Raw genomic sequence first — 19,919 nt, forward strand, 5'->3', positions numbered from 1 at the left:
TTGCATTATTTCCACGTGTGATACCTTGCAATGAGGATCATGAAGAGACCAAACATTCTTCTTACAGGTAGTCTACATTTTATTAGGTTGTTCTTAATAAAAAAATGTAGTTTGAATGTATTAAGTAGGTATAGCAATGATCAACAATGCTAGTAATAATAATAATAAAATTGTTTTTTCATGATTGCTAAACATTGATATGCTTCCTCATGAACGGACAGGAACCCCTGGTGTAGGAAAGACCACTCTAGGCAAAGAGCTGGCTCAGAGAACAGGACTAAACTATGTGAATGTTGGTGATTTTATTAGGTTGTTCTTAATAAAAAAATTTAGTTTGAATGTATTAAGTAGGTATAGCAATGATCAACAATGCTAGTAATAATAATAATAAAATTGTTCTTTCATGATTGCTAAACATTGATATGCTTCCTCATGAACGGACAGGAACCCCTGGTGTAGGAAAGACCACTCTAGGCAAAGAGCTGGCTCAGAGAACAGGACTAAACTATGTGAATGTTGGTGATTTGGCACAGGAGTGTAAGTTATTGTTCTTTGAAATAAAAGTTTGTTGTTTATTTTTAAGAATTCGTTTTTAAAAATATATATACTTTTTCTCTTTAGGTCAGTTGTTCGAAGGATTTGATGAAGAATACCAGTGCCCTATATTGGATGAGGACAGGGTATGTACTATTGTAATGGATCTAATTGTTCCCCCTTTAATTGGATGATGTAGTCACAGAATTTGTACAGTGTAATCTTGAACAAAATACATTTTATAGTGTTTTATTAGATAGGGGTATGGTATTCAGCAGGTTATTGAATCCGCACTGATCACCATTTAAAAGCAAATCCAACAGGCTGCACATAATAAAACATAATGTTAAAGACAATTTCATTGTTTTAGGTTGTGGATGAGCTGGAGGACAGAATGGGAGATGGAGGCGTGATTATTGATTACCATGGCTGTGATTTCTTTCCTGAACGCTGGTTTGACATTGTTTTTGTCCTCCGCACAGACAACACCAATCTCTACAATCGTCTTGAAAGCAGGTTTGTGTTCATAACAGTTAACAGCAATGTTCATTACATATGTGATATTTCAGTTTAGGCCTTTTTGACTACTTTCTTTATCTTTAAAATAGATCTGGGATGAGCAACACAGCGAACATTTGAGGAATTTTTTTATTTTTTTTAAATCATCCTAGGGTAGATAAAAGTTCCCCTTATTGGAGAAGAATTTATATAGCATATTAGGACAATCTTAGTGATTAAGGGCCTAATGTACAGTTCAGCAGTCATTTACGTACTGTGTGGCTGTATGCTTCCTGTTGCTGTGATTTAAAAATATATATATATCTTTCATATTCAGAGGATACACAGGAAAGAAGCTCCAGGACAATGTGCAGTGTGAGATTTTCCAGACTATCTATGAGGAAGCCATGGAAGCCTACAAGGACGAGATAGTCCACCAGCTCCCCAGTAACACTCCTGAGGACCTGGAGAGGAATCTGGAGCAAATTGTTCAGTGGAGTGAACAATGGATGAAAGACAACAATTGACATGAGACATTATATGTGAAAGGCTCAAACACTTTTTGAGTTCATGTCAAAGTAGACAGACATCACATTTCATAGTTATTGTTCCCTTGCTTCCAAAATGAATGAATACAGTATTTAAAAGAGCCTCTTTCTGTTGATTAGTTTTATTTTTTTGATTAAATTATCAAAGAAAAATGTACATTCTTTGATAAATGATTGTTTAGCTGCCACCAAATACCAGAAACATTTTACATCTGTTAGTAAGTGGAAGTTAGGATCAAATCTAATTCACAAAAATAATGGTAAATTACATGGGTGTTTCTCCTTAAAAGATGGATCACAAGTACATAATTAGTTTATACTTAACATAATTAGATTAATTTGGCAACTCTTAAACGTAGCTACACCGTATTATTTCTAGTCGGAAAAAAAAGTCACTCATGATGGAGTCAGTTTTATTCACTTTTTTATCAGTCATTTAAAATTGCAGTTTCTATTGTTGCTTTATAGTTTTTATTTTCTCTCTTATTCTCTCCTTTAATGCTCTATCAACAATCAAACCATCATATCTACTTCTAAAATTCCTGGATGATCCAGTCCCTCTGGCATATCATCAAGTGCAAGGATAAAAATAAATCTGAGAATAATGAAAGAAACTAAGATTTATGTTGCCTCAGGTTGGTGCTGTGCAATAAATGGCTTTTTTTTTTGTGCAAATTCGAAAAGACGGCAAAAAAATGCAATTAAAGTAGACTGATCCCTTGTAATTGGAATAAGGTGGCCACATTAACAATATTCAGTGAGTGATTAACATTAAATGTAAAATTCTCAAATCATGTTAGGCTGCTGTGTTTTGCCTAATCTTACGAGTAGTAAATATTAACCGTTTATTTTGTCATTAATGGCCTTTTGTACATTCACGGTACAAACAGTGCCGTCCTCTAAAAAAAAAACCCACACAATTTGTGTTGATGGATCAACTGATTTTTCATAATGAAGTGTTTCATCTAGCGTTTCATCGTTTTCTTGTCAAACTGGTTTGAATCGTGACATCACACACTGGGGCAGGACAAGTCACGTGATCGATTCCCCTTCACCTGCAACTGGCGGAAGACAGGTGTAAGTATCGGTACCAGGTAAGACGGCGATGTTTTTTAAATAAAATTAATATTTTTAGGCAAAAAATATGTAGTCTACACTCCCTAATCTTGAGTGTAGAGAATAAATACGCTCTTACAGTGCAAAATTAGTTCGTTTATTCATTTAGGATGACTTCAGGGCTTGTATGCATATTTCCGTTTTATTTCTTACGTTCTTTGTTGACAGGCTGGTTTCAAACCGCGTTAAGATCATGTCTTGCAACGCATATTTTGTGCCATTGTTTCTATAAAGTCACATTTTTGCTAGATTTTTAAAGTCGCTTTTAATCTTGTTTGACCAGTGTGTAACTCGCTTGTTTATTTTTATTTCAGGTTGTTTTGTAAGGGGAAAAACACGGTTTTAAATTCACCCTGTGAGGCAATGTAACTACCGTACCCAGGTAAAACAGTTACTGAGAGTTTTGTAGTATACAGTATGCAATGTTTTTATGCATATATCAGAATTTTAATTGTGCGTTTTTATAGTGTAGATCATATTGTTGTAATTCCTACATTGACCAAAATATAAAAACAATTGATTTGAATGGTTAAATGTAGTATAAATAATATTCACCATGTTGGTTATAATAGGCCATGGCATAACAGTAATTATTGGCTTATTAATATCAGATAGAATTTAAATATCAATGAATCCTTGCTTTTATGTTTGTAAAAGATGTGCAAATGGCATGATGTCTGTTTGTATGTGACACAAGACACTATAATAATGTGGATAAACTTTCTGATCCTCAGTTCGCTCAGCTGCTAGAACCATTCCCATGTCTTTTGGAAACGGGTCAGCGTCCCGCTTTGATCGGGTCCGCGATATGCCTCACTATGATCAGGTGCCCATCGGCTCACTGCCGTGGGGTCAGCAGGCTCCTTACCCACTCGGCAGTGAAATGGCAGCATCTAGTTATGACAGTTTACCACCACCGCCTCTCCCCGAAAACCCTCCTGTTGGCCCAGATTTCTACCCGAGTGATGTTGAAGACCAGGTGGATGATGCCATGGACATCAAACCCGTCCGACGCTTCATTCCTGACTCTGTGAAGAACTTCTTCAGAGCGAGTGGCAACCGAGGCAGCAAGAAATGGACCTTTCCACCACCACCACCTGATGTGAACACCACCACCGAAGGCGTCCTGTGCTCTCCTCCACACTCACGTGCACCCTCACCTACAGCCCCCAGCTCTTACCTAGACCCTTATGGAGGGTCTGGAGGCAGCTACAATTCAAGGAAGGAGCAGGCAACGTTATTAGGGGAGCCGCTGGAATCGGTTTCTGGACGCTCTTTGCAGACGGCTATGACTTACAGTGAGAAGGTGGAGGAATACAATCAGCGCTACGCATATATGAAGTCCTGGGCTGGTCTTTTGCGCATTTTGGGATGTGCAGAGTTGCTTTTGGGGGCTGCTGTTTTTGCATGCGTCTGTGCATATGTGCACAAAGATAATGAGTGGTTTAATATGTTTGGTTACTCCATGCATCAGATGTATGGGGGTATGTATGGGGGAACATCAATGGGTGGGATGTACGGAGGAACTGGAATTTCCTACTCAGGACCCTTGACTCCTTTTGTTATTGTGGTGGCTGGAGTGGCCTGGATAGTGACTGTCATTCTAGTAGTGTTAGGCATGACCATGTATTATCGTACCATTCTACTAGACTCCAGCTGGTGGCCAATCACAGAGGGTGTGATAAACTTGGTGTTAGCGTTGCTCTACTTGTCAGCTGCAATTGTGTATGTGCGAGACACAGTGCGTGGAGGTCTCTGCTATTATCCACATTTCAACGCTGGGCCCAACGCGGGGTTTTGCCGAACAGAGGCTGGACAGAATGCTGCCATCATCTTCCTCTTTCTCAACATGCTGTTGTATCTCGTGGGAGCAGGCGTGTGTCTGAAGCTGTGGAGACATGAAGCTGCAAGGATGCGCAGAGAGAGAATGGGTCAAGATGTAAAGTTCAAATCATTTGTTAATTGAAATTGATTAACATAAAGTGAAAAAAGAATGCTCATAATGATTTTCCCATTTTAGTAATAGCAGTAAATGATCTGAAGCGTAGCTAACAAAATCTAATTTGCTTGCTTTTCTGTTCTTATTCGTATTTAGATGAAATCAGAAGGACTTCCGCTCAATATGGTAAGCCGTTGAATTTTAATATTAAGAAGAACATTTTCAGATTTTAAAATCATTGTTGTAATGTACTATTTGTAATCTCAGATTGGTGCTGGCTCAAGTGTCTCTGTGCCCATCCAAACCGCTCCAGTAATGGCCAGTCCAGAATCTTATGATGGCACACCTGCCAACCCAGTTATGATGGAACCAGAGATCTTAAGAGGTCATATTCCTGCTGGCCACATCCCCAAACCTGTGGTCATTGCAGACTATGTGGCGTGAGTTTCAAAGAATACTTATGTTAACTGAAATCAGTTAATTAATTCAGGCTACTTCATGAAATATATAAACTCGATTTTAATGAAGTTCAGACACTAGCCACATATTTAGGACTGGTTATTGTTACCTCATGCTTTTTTAATCTCTTATCCCTTTTGCATCTGAATGTTCGGTCTAATCTTTCTCCTCACAGGAAATATCCCACAATCCAGTCTGATGAGGAGAGGGAGCGATACAAGGCTGTGTTTAATGATCAATATGCAGAATATAAAGAGTTGCATGCTGAGGTTCAGGTCTTAACGCAGAAGTTTGAGGAAATGGATAATCTGATGAGGAATCTACCACAGCAGCCTTCCAGTCAAATGGTAATTGTTTGAAACAGCAAATTCTTTCATAATTATTATACTTATATTATTTGAGAAACTACATGGAATATTTGTAATTGAAAATTCATTTGTGACCATTAAAATTAATTAGATAAGACTCAAAGATGATTAAAACCCTGTGACCAATCACAGTACAATTCCTTTATACATTTGTCTAAATACATTTCTCTAAAATATTTGTATTGAAACAGAAATATTTTAGATATTAATCTTGGTTTTCCTCCCACAGGAGCAAGAGAGAATCAATAGCATTATTCAAGAGTATAACAGAAAAAAGGCTGTAAGTACTGTTTAATACTGTTATCTATCTATTCTACTTCTAGGAGTTTTAAAGTAATACACAGAATACATGTTAGGTATTTTACTTTTCCCAGAAAAGCTAAGCCATGACCTATGTTCTACAAGTTTCTTTGACCCATTTCAAAACCTTCATCTGCCTGTTGCCTTTCTACATTCTTTAGTCTTTGCAAAAGAATGACATAGTATCTGTCTCCGTTTGAGTGCCACAAACAATAGAAACTGAAAAACTGGAAATGTTAGGGGGACATAAATGGAACTATTGAAATGTTTACGTACTTCCTGTGTATGTGTGTGAGTGCACGCCAGAGATTACTTTACGTGTTTCTGGTTGTAGGACCCGACATACCAGGAGAAAAGGGAGAGATGTGAATATCTGAAGAGCAAACTTGCACACATAAAGCAGAAAATTCAGGAGTATGACAAAGTAATGGACTGGAATGATGGTTACAGCTAAACAGAACTCCATTATACTTTCTTCAAAGAGGGTCCCAGAAAAGAAACAACTGGCCGAAAGAAAACTGTCCATGGCTATAACTTCAGGAATTAATGGAGTTTTGGTTTGGTCTTGGTTGGTATTGAAATAATTTCATATTGAATTCAATAGAGCAGGAAAGTACACCGAAGGACACCTACCACTTTAAACCCAGCAGTGAAAATGTCACCTTTATTACTGATATATCATGTGGAGCAACATCAGCAATGTTTTGATCATATATATTATATATGATATATATTTCTATATAACTTTTTTTATTTTAGAAGTAGGTCATTTGAAGGAAATCACTGGAGTCTTTTAGCTTCCTGTAGTTAAGTGGAGATATAAATCGCTCTCAAAATGGTATTCGTTTAAATAGCAGTATCTCTATAATGATCCTAAATTGCTTGGTATATTTATAGTTTTCCTAGTTTAATTTTCACTTTTTGTGTGTTTTATACTGTACAGTCATGTGTGAGTTATATGTAAATTTTTTTATCACCATGTCCATCTACCTTCGATTTCGTTATTTTGTAATTGATATTGGAAGTAGATAAAATAAACAGGCCTGCTTCCACATTGTACTGGCAAGCATTTCCTTTTTGACAAAATTATGAACTAGTAGTTTATACTCCGAGATACATACCACCTCTTATGTGTCTGTTTATACTTTAACACGCTATACTACATGGCTCCGAGCATTATAGACCTGCTGTTGTAAAGTAATATACACTTATACTGGCTTGACAGTATTGAAGGTATCAGGTTACAAGCTGCAATTGACCTCAGGGTGAAAAGGTGCTCATACAACCTTATGCCTCATGAATATTGAATATGGTGTGTAATAATCTAGAACAATCCTGCATTAATCATTGTTATTGTCTGTATGGCAATTTATGGTAATTGAAACCATAGTTACAGGTCTGAGCCATATGTTGCACTAAGGAGAGACTGGCAATTAGCAAAGCACTTACGAACAACTTGCTTATTATTTCTAATTAAATGATGACTGGAGTGGATTTTAAAGATACCTCCCAGATTACAAGTTCATGATTTGAGCAATCAGAAATTCCATTGGTCTTAATACATTTCTTGCAATTTATCCTTATGTTTTCGTATTAGCTATTAGGCGTCTAAAATCTTTTTCCTTTGGTGTAGGGATAGAGCATAAAATGATTATTAAGCATTTAATTACTGGATTTTTTCTATGAATATGGTACACGTTGGTGTTTTATGATACATATTTCTAAAAGCATTAGAGACAGAAATAACAGTAATTGTTGTCTAAACTACTAGTTTACTCTAGTAAAAAATTATCTAACATAAAATTAACACAGCCTGAACATTTTTGCAAAGCTATAGACGATATGTATTGTGAAAGTAGCTATGCAAATAAACCTGGCTCGTCTTGCGTCCGTGAAGTCGGCGCCGAGCGCACACGTTCAGGGCGGGGCTGCACCTGTTGCAGGTGAGGATGGGAGGAGGCTGGTTTCACTGATGTGTTGTGAGAGAGGGCAGATCTATGAAACTCTCGGTATTCAGCGGGCGTTTCTTGAAGGCTGAGCGTTTTGTAGGTCCGTGAAATACTCCTGTACGGAGCGAGGAAGGGTTACAAAATAGTTACCAGATTTGACTGCTTTGGTAAGGAAGAGGGTGAGTTTCCGCGATACGATTAATTTATTTTCTATGTTGTAATTTGTTTTTAAATATTCTTAGCTGAATACTGTAACCCATGGCAGCCTATTATGTTGATTGTTGTGTTTACTTATACGCAGCGGAACTACGTTACGCGGAACTAATTTTAGGAACGTTAAATAGTTGTAGGGTACGCTAAGCGTCTTCTTTGTGTTTTTTTTTTCTTTTGACAAGCATTCTTTTCTCCAGACCATCGTAATGTGGTTATTCGTGTAAAATTCCAAGTGTCAGGTATCCTAATTCTGAGAATATTGTTATTACGTATTTTTTTTCGAATGTAGGCTACACAAGCTGAAGTACTGATGTAGCCTACTGATTTTTTTTTCACTTGACCTCAAACGTTGATCTAATATTCTCATGTTTCTTAAATGAACGCATGTTAGAAATCGGCAACTTATCCATACACAAAATAAATAAATTAAAAGTACAGTGATAAGTTGTTTTGCTACAACCTACTGCCACCAGGCTGTGATGTAACTCTAATTGTAAGCAACTGGACACATTTGAACTCAAACCAGTACAAATAATTGAAAACAAAAATAGAAATTCATAAAACAGACTGAAAACTCTAAAAACGGTTTTAATCTCACAATAATATATTGAAAAGCATTACAATGGTCAGCCATATTTTTAATTAAAATGAAATAAAGATTTGAAATGAATATATAATTAATCTATTTTTTTATCCTAAACATTATTTTAGTGGTAATGATAGTGATTTTATATATCTTACTGGCTATGCTGATGGTGTTACAGGACAACACTTGGTCCCTTTTTACAATTATGTAAAAAAACGAATCACATTCTGATTGCAGAGCCATTAATAGCTCATGTAAAAAGCCACTTTGTATCTTAAGTTGTATCACCATCTGTATCTAGATTAGGTCAAGGTCTGGGTTTGTGGTTTTATTTCCTCAACAGTGCATTATTATATCACATTGATTCATCAGTTATGTTTTTTCATTCTTACGTTAGATTTCACCCAGATAACCCTGTGAAGTTTGTCCAGGAAACTAACATCATGCCGAAAAAATCAAGTCGGCCTCCTGCATATGGTGGCAGACAGTAAGTTGCATATTAGAGAAAGCATGTAATCATCCATTATCAGTACAAACAAGTTTTCTTTATTGACCTTTTACTGCCTCATCGTAATGGTGTTATGACCTGAGCAGTATTGTTTTAGTACCATTGATATATATTATTATAGTTTTTGTTAATATTTTGAATTAGGTTTGAATTTTTATTTTCTATTTTTACTTTAATTTTAGTTATGTATGTGTGTGTGTGTGTGTGTATATATATATATTACTTTAGTTCATTATTTTATTTCAAATAAAGTGTTTTTATGGTTTTAGATTTAGTTTTAGTTAACTTTAATAACCCTGTATCTGAGTAAAGTTTTAAAACACAATTAGTTAATAGTTTTCCTTTTACTCATCCATATTATCTCACTTTATCATTTCAGTCACCACCGATCCTCCCATCGCACACCTTCTTACCACCCTGATGAGATGCTTCACTTTTACCGCTGGACGTCACCCCCTGGTGTCATGAAGATTTTGTGCATCATTATCATAATTTTGTGTGTGGCTATGTTTGCCTGTGTAGCTTCCACACTGGCATGGGACTATGATGCCAGCGCCATGGGCCTCGGGGGTCTTGGGATGGGAGGCAGCTATAGCGGTGGATCGTATGGCGGTGGATCGTATGGTGGTGGATACGGCGGTGGGCTTGGTGGATATGGAGGAAGTTACGGTGGGGGTCTCGGAGGCTATGGAGGTGGCACATACATGGACCCAAAATCAGGCAAGGGCTTCATCATAGCGATTGCGGCAATCACCTTTATCGCTGTGCTTATCATCTTCATCCTGGTGGTGTCGAGACAGAACACTGCACAGTCTCCCTCATTCTATCTGGCCTCCATCATTATTTGTGGCATTCTGGCTGCACTCATGCTCATCGCCACCATCGTGTACCTGGTCGCTGTTAACCCCACTTCTCAGACGTCTGGATCCATGATGTATAATCAGATCTTGCAGATGTGTGCACAATACAAGAACCAAGATCAGGCCTCTGGCATCTTCATCAATCAATATTTATACCACTACTGCGTAGTGGAGCCTGAAGAGGTGAGCGTGTTCTCCTGACTGGGAGTAGGCCATCTTCATAATAATATTTGTTCAGTTCAGGTTGGCTATTATCAGACACGACATAATACATTTCTGTTGTGTAGAAATGCTAGTTGAGATTCATGCAAACACAGAAGCCAATCTGCCACATTGTCCTCTATATTGTTGTTAATTTGCAGTGCTATTCAAGTGTTTTATTTATTTATTTCTCTTCAAGGCCATTGCCGTTGTTCTTGGGTTTCTGGTTGTGGTTGGATTGATCATCTTACTTGTGTTCGCGGTGAAGACCCGAGGGCAGATCAGGAGATACGGCAGGGAGCGTGTTCTGTGGTATGACGTGAAGACCATCACCGACGGCCTCACGTCTCAAGGCATCGGGGAATGGGTAAGAATTTTCACTAGCAAATTCCAAAAAAGATATGTTTCATTTCAGGTCCATGTTAGTTCTGTGTTTTTCTTTCAGTACAACGCATGGATTTATGATGTCATGAAATTTAATACTGTTTGTAGCACTTGTGCTACGACTACTACTATGTAATACCAAGAATGCTTTTTGATACATCTTGTTTTATTTTCAATGGTTGCTATGTGGTGCCTATAATTTCTCCACTGTTTTTAGGAGTATCACTGGTCTTGAGCATTACTATTAAGACCATCCATTAAGAGAAGTTGCAGAGAAAGATTTCCATGAAGAGGTGTTTTTATGTCTAGTTTCAGGGTGTGTCCTCTTATGCACTTTCACTTGATGGAAAACGTGATTATGATCCAAAATTCCATGATGAAACACATGCAACACTTAGTAGTGACTTAAAAGTTTATAAACTGGTAGGTGGGAATTGTTAGACCAAAAAACATCAGCATGTTCTAGTGTTTTTAGGTCACTCCATTAGCTTTGTTCTTACACAATTCACCATGTGAGCAGTGGTAGTTTTGTCCTTTATGTCACGATGGTATTTGTGGAAGTGGTGGAACCGGTTTTGCCTGGATTTAATGTTTGTCCAGACTGTTTACCATACAAAAAGGACGGCTGAGTGCATTGGGGAAACAGAGAAGCTCAAGTAAAAGAGGCCTACAGCAACACTTACAGGAGTGACAGACTACCAAATGTTGAGTGAAAATGTTTTGAGATGACAAATGTTGTCATGCTGGCTGTATGGAGGGGTGGGGTATTAAAACATTTAGGAAAAAAACACCTTTTGATGCAGTATTAAGATTGCTAAAAACAGGTCTTGTAACGGGTTTTAGTGTGTCAGTTTTTGTATTGTTAAATGCACATTATGTTTCCAATGAAATATGAAACCGTTGAAGGGTGAGCTAAATACTTTTTTTATATGGAATTGCCTGCCGTAACGTTATTTATTTTTTATTCATTTATACAAAATGTCTAGATAGGAACTCGGACTTTCTTTGTTTTTTCTTCAGGTTAAAAATGTTTCTGGAGATCCAGAGGCTTTTGTCAATGACCACAATGATCAAATCGGGGTTACACAGCCAATGGTTTACAGCCAGAAACCAATTTACCTTCCAAGGTAGGTCATCTCAGTGCTTTAAAGATTTTATTGCAAAAACAAATGCAGTGCAAATGCATTACTTTTTATCTTTCTGTAGACTTTGTTCTGTGACTGTTCTACAATACGTTTGATTTTTATAGATTACATTTGTAGTGGTTGACTATAATGATAATATCTGTATGCAATTTATTTAATAATCACAAATTATTAATTATTTTAATTATTAATGACAAATAAAATGTACACAAAGTCACGTTGTAAGCAGAATGACCACAGACAGACTCAGAATGCTTGGTCTGCTCAATATTAGTCTGTCACTAGACTAGGTGACACAGAGTGAAGGAATCCAGGAAATCTTGTCCCTGTATGAATAGGACCTGGTGGATTTTGTTTTGTCATGAACATGAATAACCAGTTTCACAAACTTATGTGAACTATTGTGATCAGAAAGCTGTTCTCACTGTCAGTTATAATCAAAATTGTAATAATGTCACACCTAAGTTATTAAGAAAATTACTATTGGTGTTTTTTATTTTATTTTATCAAAAGTGGTTCTGACGTGACAAGCTCTTTAAGTGGACTGAAGGGCAAACTAAGAGACTATGACACTGGAGAGTCTGGAGATGAGCTGGACACTGACTATCAAAGGTGAGGAAAATCTTTGAGTTCTAGTTGGTAGTACTGGAGCACTTAAAAAAAAATGCTCAGCATTTGTGACTTTATGTAATTAGTAACACTCTTGTCATATTTCCCCCTTTACCTCTATTTTGTGCTGCCATGCTCTCAGTGAGTATCCTCCCATCATGAATGAGCAGGAGAGGCTTGAGTACAAGAGAGAGTTTGACAGAGACCACATGGAGTACAAGCGTCTTCAGGCTGAGCTAGATGATATTAATCAGGGCTTGGCAGAAACAAATCGAGAGCTGGACAGCCTGCAGGAAGGCAGCCCACAGTTCATGGTATGTAATTTATAAAGTGAAACACAAATTCACATGCTTAAAGGAGAAGGGTCTGGCTGCAGCTGGCGCTTGCACTCTCAGACGTGCATTCTCAGGCTTGCAGTCTCAGACACTTGCACTTCCGCTAGCGACGTCACTTGCAGTCTTTATTATTTTTTATTTTGTTCTATTTATTGATTACTTTTTTTTTTAATCTCTCAACATTTTACAACAGTATAGCCAGGTGGTGAAGACAAGACAAAAGAAACTAAATTACGAAGTCACTTGCAATCGCCACTTGCACTCTCCGCTACCTGCGACGTCACTTGCAATCGACACAAATCGTGCGTGTTGCCAATGGAGACAAGACGCTGTGGTGGTGATTTAATGATTAAAACTAATTTAGTACCGTAACGTACATGGTCCTGCAAGAAAAAGACAAGACCCACAAATCCGTGGCCACCTGGGCCAGTGTGTGTTGTGATTGGCAGCACTCGGCGCCTGGTCGGGAAATGTCATGCCCTTTACCATAGCGAGCTTCAGTGTAAATATTGCATCAAAATCAAATAAATTTGAGCGCGATTTAAACTCGGATGATTGTAACCACTCTAAGTTCGTCTGCCTTGGGAAAGCTAGCGTGTCTCAGACATAGTGAGAACACTCGTTGCCTTCTCTAGTGCAGATCAACCAGGTCTCGTCCCATTCGTCGATATTTGTGATGTCACAAATCCCGGAATATATGCGTTGTAGTCCAAACGAGTCGTTCGTTGTAGTTTTTAAAAAGTGATTTCTGTTCAATAAAATATCTCCTTTTGAAGTGGACTTTGAACTTTGTAACTTTGCAGATCTTTTTTTTTTATGCCCAAACAGAAACATTACAGACTAACTAAAGTTGAAAAAGTGAAAAAGCATAATAGGACCCCTTTAAGATTATGGTTGTCAAGTCTTACAGTATAAAGTCACTTAATCTGTGGTTTTCACAGTAATCTTTCACCTTTAAATAATAATAAAATAACTTCTTTAACAATATTAAGCATTAATTTAATAACATCTCTCCTGTTTTGATAAAATCATTGTTATTCAAATATGTGACATTAATATATATTACTCTTGTTTTATTATCTAAAAAGGATGCCATGGATGTATACAACAGGCTTAAAAATTTGAAGAAGGTAAACTCTTTCGGAATAGAATATTGTGAATTGCATAATTTGTCACAGCTGTTAAAAAAAAAAAACAGTTTATAGTACATAATGATTATGACTTAAGTGTATAGGCAAATGTAATTTCTGACCGGTTTTCTTTCCCACAGTCTTCAGACTATCAGATGAAAAAGAAAAGGTGTAAACAGCTGAAGACAAAACTGTCCTTGATCAAAAGAAGGGTCAGCGATTATGACCACAGACAATAAAACCTGGCACTGGAAACTCAGGAGGCTATATTACGTGACATGATGTTTTGTTTTGGGACTTTACTGTATTTCTGTATTAAAAATCTGTATCACTGTATTACTGTCAAGAACTGTGTGGCTGCTGTATGACAGGATTTTGCTTTTGAGCCAAACTAAGCTTGATCAAAATATTGTGGTATCAATGAAGTATTCTGTTTTATTTTTTTAAAGCTAGATGAAGTCTCCTTTTAACCTTTTATCTTTATCCTCAGACATTTAGTCAAGTCAAAGTTAGTGTATCTTATATGAGACTGTGGCCACTTTTTGTTGTAGTTTTAGGGATCTTCAAGCAAAGACATTCCAATGTTGTTTGTTATAATCATTTCTTAGTGGATTTTCTTTTTTTAACTTAAGTTTTTTTTAAACATGTTGATTGATCTGTCACCAGAATAGCAATCTATTCTTTTTTTTAAGTACACATTTATAGAATAGGTGTGAATTCAATTTCAATTATAAAGTTTATATAATTTGGTTCTTTAAGTCAATTCTGTCGAATTTATAGAGAATTCAGGCAAATTGTGTTGAATGTACAGTAAATGTTTTGCTCGTTATTTGTGTACATAGTAAAATAAAGCCATTAAATTTCCAAATGTATTCTTTTGTATTCATTTCAGCTTCTGAAATTAATTCAAGTGGGCAACTAAAAAAGCTAATCATAAACTGGTTTTAAGGATCAATATATGGAGGCCCTCCCAGAACTTGGAACTATTGTTCAGTTTTTGTACCGGAGGACATAACAAATCGACGGACAAGGGTTGCTCGAAAGTAAATACCGGGTGAATTGGATGGTTTTTATAGTCCACTGATCAAGTTACATATTAATATGTCCTTAATACAAAAATATAGTTAATAGACATTTGCCGTTATAAGTTTTAAAGTACGAAAATCTATACAACGTATAAGGGAGTCTCTGTGAGGAGACCAAATGCAGAAATCTATTGAAACTTCTGAGAGTACAAACCTTTCGGAAGAATAGAATAACTGTATAACATTCCCCCTAAAGAAAGCTTACAGTCTGTTAAAATTATAAAACATGGATGAAGAACCAGAGAGAGCAAAACGCTGGGAAGGAGGATACGAACGAACATGGCGAGAAGTTGAGATTTATGCCTAACTTTAATTTGTGTGCGTTTTCAATTCAAATGCATTATTTACCTCAAACTGCCACCAAAAAGTGGTCATTGTTAATAAAATATATTAAATAAAATATTATTTATACCGTCAATAATTGTCACTAAAAGTATAAAACATAAAGGCTCCGAAACTATGGCTTAATATGATTGTAAGGGGCAGCACAAGACTATCAGCCACTGACAGATATTTATTAAAGCACATGAGAACACATACGCTGTAATGAGCAGTTGACGTGTCTCTCTTAGGGAGGTCCTGAAGGAGGATGAATCTGGATCTCTCAAAGCTACTGTGGAGGACATTCTTTTCCAGGCAAAGAGGAAAAGGTACAGCACTCGAATGCAAAATATAAAAATCACTTTGAGCTGATTGCCTGTTGATTTGATATTCACTTGCAGTCTCTCTGTCACATTACAGAGTGTTTGAGAGTCATGGACAAGTTCGGCTTGGGATGGTAAGATGCATTTTACTCCTCCATAGTTATATCATTATTTTTTGTTGTCGGAGACTGATTATAATCATGCATATAATTCCCACCAAACCAGATGTGGCACCTCTTTGTGATCATTGACTCATCTAGATCAATGGAAGATCAAGACCTAAAGCCCAACAGGCTCACCTCAACCTTGAAGGTTAGTAGCACTGCATCTGTAGTGGCGTATACATTATATGAAATCTGTCTGAACTGATTTAATTTTGCATTCTTCAGCTGATGGAGTATTTTGTAGAGGAATACTTTGACCAGAATCCAATCAGTCAGGTAATGCACTCGTCTCTGTATCTGTCTGTGAGTGTTTACAGCGTGTGCAGCCTCTGTTAACTGTACCATATTGTCCCAGATAGGGATCATTACCACCAAGAACAAGAGGGCGGAGAAGCTCACTGATCTTGCAGGTTGATGCATTAGTATTATGTTTGCATGTTTTGATACGTTTTCATAATCAAATTCACTTTTACTCTTACCAGGGAACCCTAAGAAGCATACAGCAGCTCTGAAGAAAGCCGTGGACTCCACATGTGTTGGCGAACCGTCTCTCTACAACTCTCTGAACTTGGCTATGCAGACACTGAAGTAAGGCACATGCCACTTCCATCTGGAACTGAAATGTAACAGTGTTGCATACAGTGCTTCATAATCTACATATCCCTTTACCGCAGTAACCATATGTCTATTTCATGCAAACACATGCCTGCTCATACAAGCAAAGAGATCCTGGTGGTTTTCAGCAGTCTTACCACCTGTGACCCAGCCAACATCTATGAGCTTATCAAAGTGAGTTTGAATGGTGTTGATATCTGCATACTGCAATGGTTAGTGTATTTTGATGAACACAGATTTCTTTGTGGTCTTGTGTTTTAATATATCAACAGACTCTGAATGGTTTGAAGATCAGAGTGTCTGTGATCGGCCTGTCAGCAGAGGTTCGGGTGTGTACTATTCTCACAAGAGAAACCGGAGGTTGGTAGTCTTACTTTAACATGATTTCTCACTTGTGTAATGTTTTCTAAATTCTGTTTGGCCCAATAGGATCCTACAATGTGATTCTGGATGAAAGTCATTTTAAAGAGCTGCTGATGCTGCATGTGAAGCCGCCTCCAGCCAGCTCCTCCTCAGAGTGCTCCCTCATTCGCATGGGTAATCACACAGTCATTGTCACCACATTTACACAATTTAAATGGAGTAAAATGTTGAAAGTACAACACCTATTACTGGTAGCTAAAAGCTTAGTCAAAAATGAGCTAAAATGTTTAGGAAGTATGTAGAACTGGGAATATTCTGCTGTTTGTCGTTTTATTTTGTATGTTTTTATGTTTTCATTGCACTGTAAATGTGAAGCAGTCCAGCATTAGTCCTGAATTATGTCTGGGAAATTTTGTATTTGTGTAAGCTACAATATATAATATGCATTCTTCTACAATATCTTTAATGTGCATAATAATTTGCTTAGGTTTCCCCCAGCATGTCATAGCCTCCATGTCTGATCAGGATGCCAAACCCTCGTTCAGCATGTCGTGAGTATAGTTTAAATCTGATGTTCTTACGCTCACCAACGCTGCATTTAATCAAAAATACAGCAAAAATGTAATATTATGAAATATTATAACAATTTAAAATAACTGTTTTCATATAATGTAATACAATATAATGGCAAAGCTGAATTTTCAACAGCCTTTATGTGTCACATGACCCTTCAGAAATCTAATATTCTGATTTGGTGCTCAAGAAAGAATTCTTATGGTTATCAACGTTAAAAACTGTTGTTCTGCTTTATATTTATGTGGAAACCATGATGTTTTTTTCAGAATTTTACTGCTGAATAGAATCTAAAAAAAACATTAATTTGAAATAGAAATGTTTTGTAACCTCAAATATCTTTACTGTCGCTTTTGAACAATTTAATGCATCCTTACTGAATTAAAGTATTAATTAAAAAAAAAAAAATCTTACTGACCCCAAACTTTTGAATGGTATCTTTAATATATAGTTATATTATTTATAATTTGAAATAATATTCATTATAGTTCATTTTCTAATATATTTTAGGCACCTGGACAGCGCTGGTGAACCAGAACTCACTCTTGGCGGCTACTACTGCCCACACCACAGTGCAGAGCCAAATACACTGAGCTGCCAGTGGAGTGTAAAGTGTGTGGTATGTTCTCAGCATGTCCGTTCTTCAATCTGTACACTCATTTTCCGAGAGCATCGATGTGTTCAGTTCTCACAGTCTGCGTCTTCTCTCTGCTACAGGTCTGACTTTAGTTTCCGCTCCTCACTTGGCCCGTTCCTTCCATCACCTCTTCCCCCTTGAGGCCTTCCAGGAGACCCCACTGGAGTCGTATGAGGGCGAGAGGTGAGCGCCACACTCACTCATAATCTACATATCCCTTTACCGCAGTAACCATATGTCTATTTTCATGCAGACACATGCCTGCTCATACAAGCAAAGAGATCCTGGTGGTTTTCAGCAGTCTTACCACCTGTGACCCAGCCAACATCTATGAGCTTATCAAAGTGAGTTTGAATGGTGTTGATATCTGCATACTGCAATGGTTAGTGTATTTTGATGAACACAGATTTCTTTGTGGTCTTGTGTTTTAATATATCAACAGACTCTGAATGGTTTGAAGATCAGAGTGTCTGTGATCGGCCTGTCAGCAGAGGTTCGGGTGTGTACTATTCTCACAAGAGAAACCGGAGGTTGGTAGTCTTACTTTAACATGATTTCTCACTTGTGTAATGTTTTCTAAATTCTGTTTGGCCCAATAGGATCCTACAATGTGATTCTGGATGAAAGTCATTTTAAAGAGCTGCTGATGCTGCATGTGAAGCCGCCTCCAGCCAGCTCCTCCTCAGAGTGCTCCCTCATTCGCATGGGTAATCACACAGTCATTGTCACCACATTTACACAATTTAAATGGAGTAAAATGTTGAAAGTACAACACCTATTACTGGTAGCTAAAAGCTTAGTCAAAAATGAGCTAAAATGTTTAGGAAGTATGTAGAACTGGGAATATTCTGCTGTTTGTCGTTTTATTTTGTATGTTTTTATGTTTTCATTGCACTGTAAATGTGAAGCAGTCCAGCATTAGTCCTGAATTATGTCTGGGAAATTTTGTATTTGTGTAAGCTACAATATATAATATGCATTCTTCTACAATATCTTTAATGTGCATAATAATTTGCTTAGGTTTCCCCCAGCATGTCATAGCCTCCATGTCTGATCAGGATGCCAAACCCTCGTTCAGCATGTCGTGAGTATAGTTTAAATCTGATGTTCTTACGCTCACCAACGCTGCATTTAATCAAAAATACAGCAAAAATGTAATATTATGAAATATTATAACAATTTAAAATAACTGTTTTCATATAATGTAATACAATATAATGGCAAAGCTGAATTTTCAACAGCCTTTATGTGTCACATGACCCTTCAGAAATCTAATATTCTGATTTGGTGCTCAAGAAAGAATTCTTATGGTTATCAACGTTAAAAACTGTTGTTCTGCTTTATATTTATGTGGAAACCATGATGTTTTTTTCAGAATTTTACTGCTGAATAGAATCTAAAAAAAACATTAATTTGAAATAGAAATGTTTTGTAACCTCAAATATCTTTACTGTCGCTTTTGAACAATTTAATGCATCCTTACTGAATTAAAGTATTAATTAAAAAAAAAAAAATCTTACTGACCCCAAACTTTTGAATGGTATCTTTAATATATAGTTATATTATTTATAATTTGAAATAATATTCATTATAGTTCATTTTCTAATATATTTTAGGCACCTGGACAGCGCTGGTGAACCAGAACTCACTCTTGGCGGCTACTACTGCCCACACCACAGTGCAGAGCCAAATACACTGAGCTGCCAGTGGAGTGTAAAGTGTGTGGTATGTTCTCAGCATGTCCGTTCTTCAATCTGTACACTCATTTTCCGAGAGCATCGATGTGTTCAGTTCTCACAGTCTGCGTCTTCTCTCTGCTACAGGTCTGACTTTAGTTTCCGCTCCTCACTTGGCCCGTTCCTTCCATCACCTCTTCCCCCTTGAGGCCTTCCAGGAGACCCCACTGGAGTCGTATGAGGGCGAGAGGTGAGCGCCACACTCACTCTGTGAAAACCCCTCTGTCTCATTACAGCCTATTTCATAGCATTAATCTGTCTTTTCAGGTTCTGTGAAGCTTGCCAAGGAGAGTTGAAAGACAAAAGTGTAGGTTTTCCAATTTAAAAACTTTTGCATGGGAACATTAAAGGAACACGCCACTATTTTTGAAAATAGGCTCATTTTCCAACTGCCCTAGAGTTAAACAGTTGAGTTTTACC

General features: G+C 37.1%; 3 protein-coding genes and 1 pseudogene across 6 annotated transcripts; all 4 read left to right on the forward strand.

Annotated features, from left to right (window-relative positions):
• Window positions 1-422: 422 nt before the first annotated feature.
• Window positions 423-1,682, forward strand: LOC107673357 (adenylate kinase isoenzyme 6-like). Its single transcript, XM_016466906.1, has 4 exons — window positions 423-537; window positions 622-680; window positions 905-1,050; window positions 1,370-1,682. The coding sequence occupies exons 1-4, from the start codon at window positions 423-425 to the stop codon at window positions 1,557-1,559; spliced, it is 510 nt and encodes a 169-aa protein (XP_016322392.1). The 3' UTR covers window positions 1,560-1,682.
• An 835-nt stretch (window positions 1,683-2,517) lies between these two features.
• Window positions 2,518-6,806, forward strand: LOC107673429 (MARVEL domain-containing protein 2-like). Of its 2 annotated transcripts, XM_016467020.1 has the most exons (8): window positions 2,518-2,674; window positions 3,011-3,078; window positions 3,431-4,635; window positions 4,792-4,821; window positions 4,903-5,075; window positions 5,270-5,441; window positions 5,692-5,742; window positions 6,097-6,806. In XM_016467020.1, exons 3-8 carry the CDS (start codon window positions 3,457-3,459, stop codon window positions 6,214-6,216), a joined length of 1,725 nt encoding a protein of 574 aa, XP_016322506.1. In that variant the 5' UTR covers window positions 2,518-2,674; window positions 3,011-3,078; window positions 3,431-3,456; the 3' UTR covers window positions 6,217-6,806. The 2 variants fall into 2 exon arrangements, with proteins under 2 accessions (XP_016322506.1, XP_016322507.1); XM_016467021.1 differs by lacking the exon at window positions 3,011-3,078.
• An 870-nt stretch (window positions 6,807-7,676) lies between these two features.
• On the forward strand, window positions 7,677-14,447 carry LOC107673430 (occludin-like). Of its 3 annotated transcripts, none has more exons than XM_016467023.1 (9): window positions 7,677-7,890; window positions 8,908-8,997; window positions 9,398-10,061; window positions 10,279-10,446; window positions 11,484-11,590; window positions 12,122-12,220; window positions 12,360-12,531; window positions 13,641-13,682; window positions 13,823-14,447. In XM_016467023.1, exons 2-9 carry the CDS (start codon window positions 8,954-8,956, stop codon window positions 13,919-13,921), a joined length of 1,395 nt encoding a protein of 464 aa, XP_016322509.1. In that variant the 5' UTR covers window positions 7,677-7,890; window positions 8,908-8,953; the 3' UTR covers window positions 13,922-14,447. The 3 variants fall into 3 exon arrangements, with proteins under 3 accessions (XP_016322509.1, XP_016322511.1, XP_016322508.1); XM_016467025.1 differs by having other exon boundaries at window positions 7,677-7,878; XM_016467022.1 differs by lacking the exon at window positions 7,677-7,890 and having other exon boundaries at window positions 8,778-8,997.
• Window positions 14,448-14,742: 295 nt separating this feature from the next.
• The window catches only part of LOC107673368 (general transcription factor IIH subunit 2-like), a 7,900-nt pseudogene continuing 2,723 nt past the window's right edge, over window positions 14,743-19,919 (forward strand).

Source organism: Sinocyclocheilus anshuiensis, unplaced genomic scaffold, assembly GCF_001515605.1.
Source record: "Sinocyclocheilus anshuiensis isolate Anshui unplaced genomic scaffold, SAMN03320099.WGS_v1.1 scaffold508, whole genome shotgun sequence".
Taxonomy (NCBI): domain Eukaryota; kingdom Metazoa; phylum Chordata; class Actinopteri; order Cypriniformes; family Cyprinidae; genus Sinocyclocheilus; species Sinocyclocheilus anshuiensis.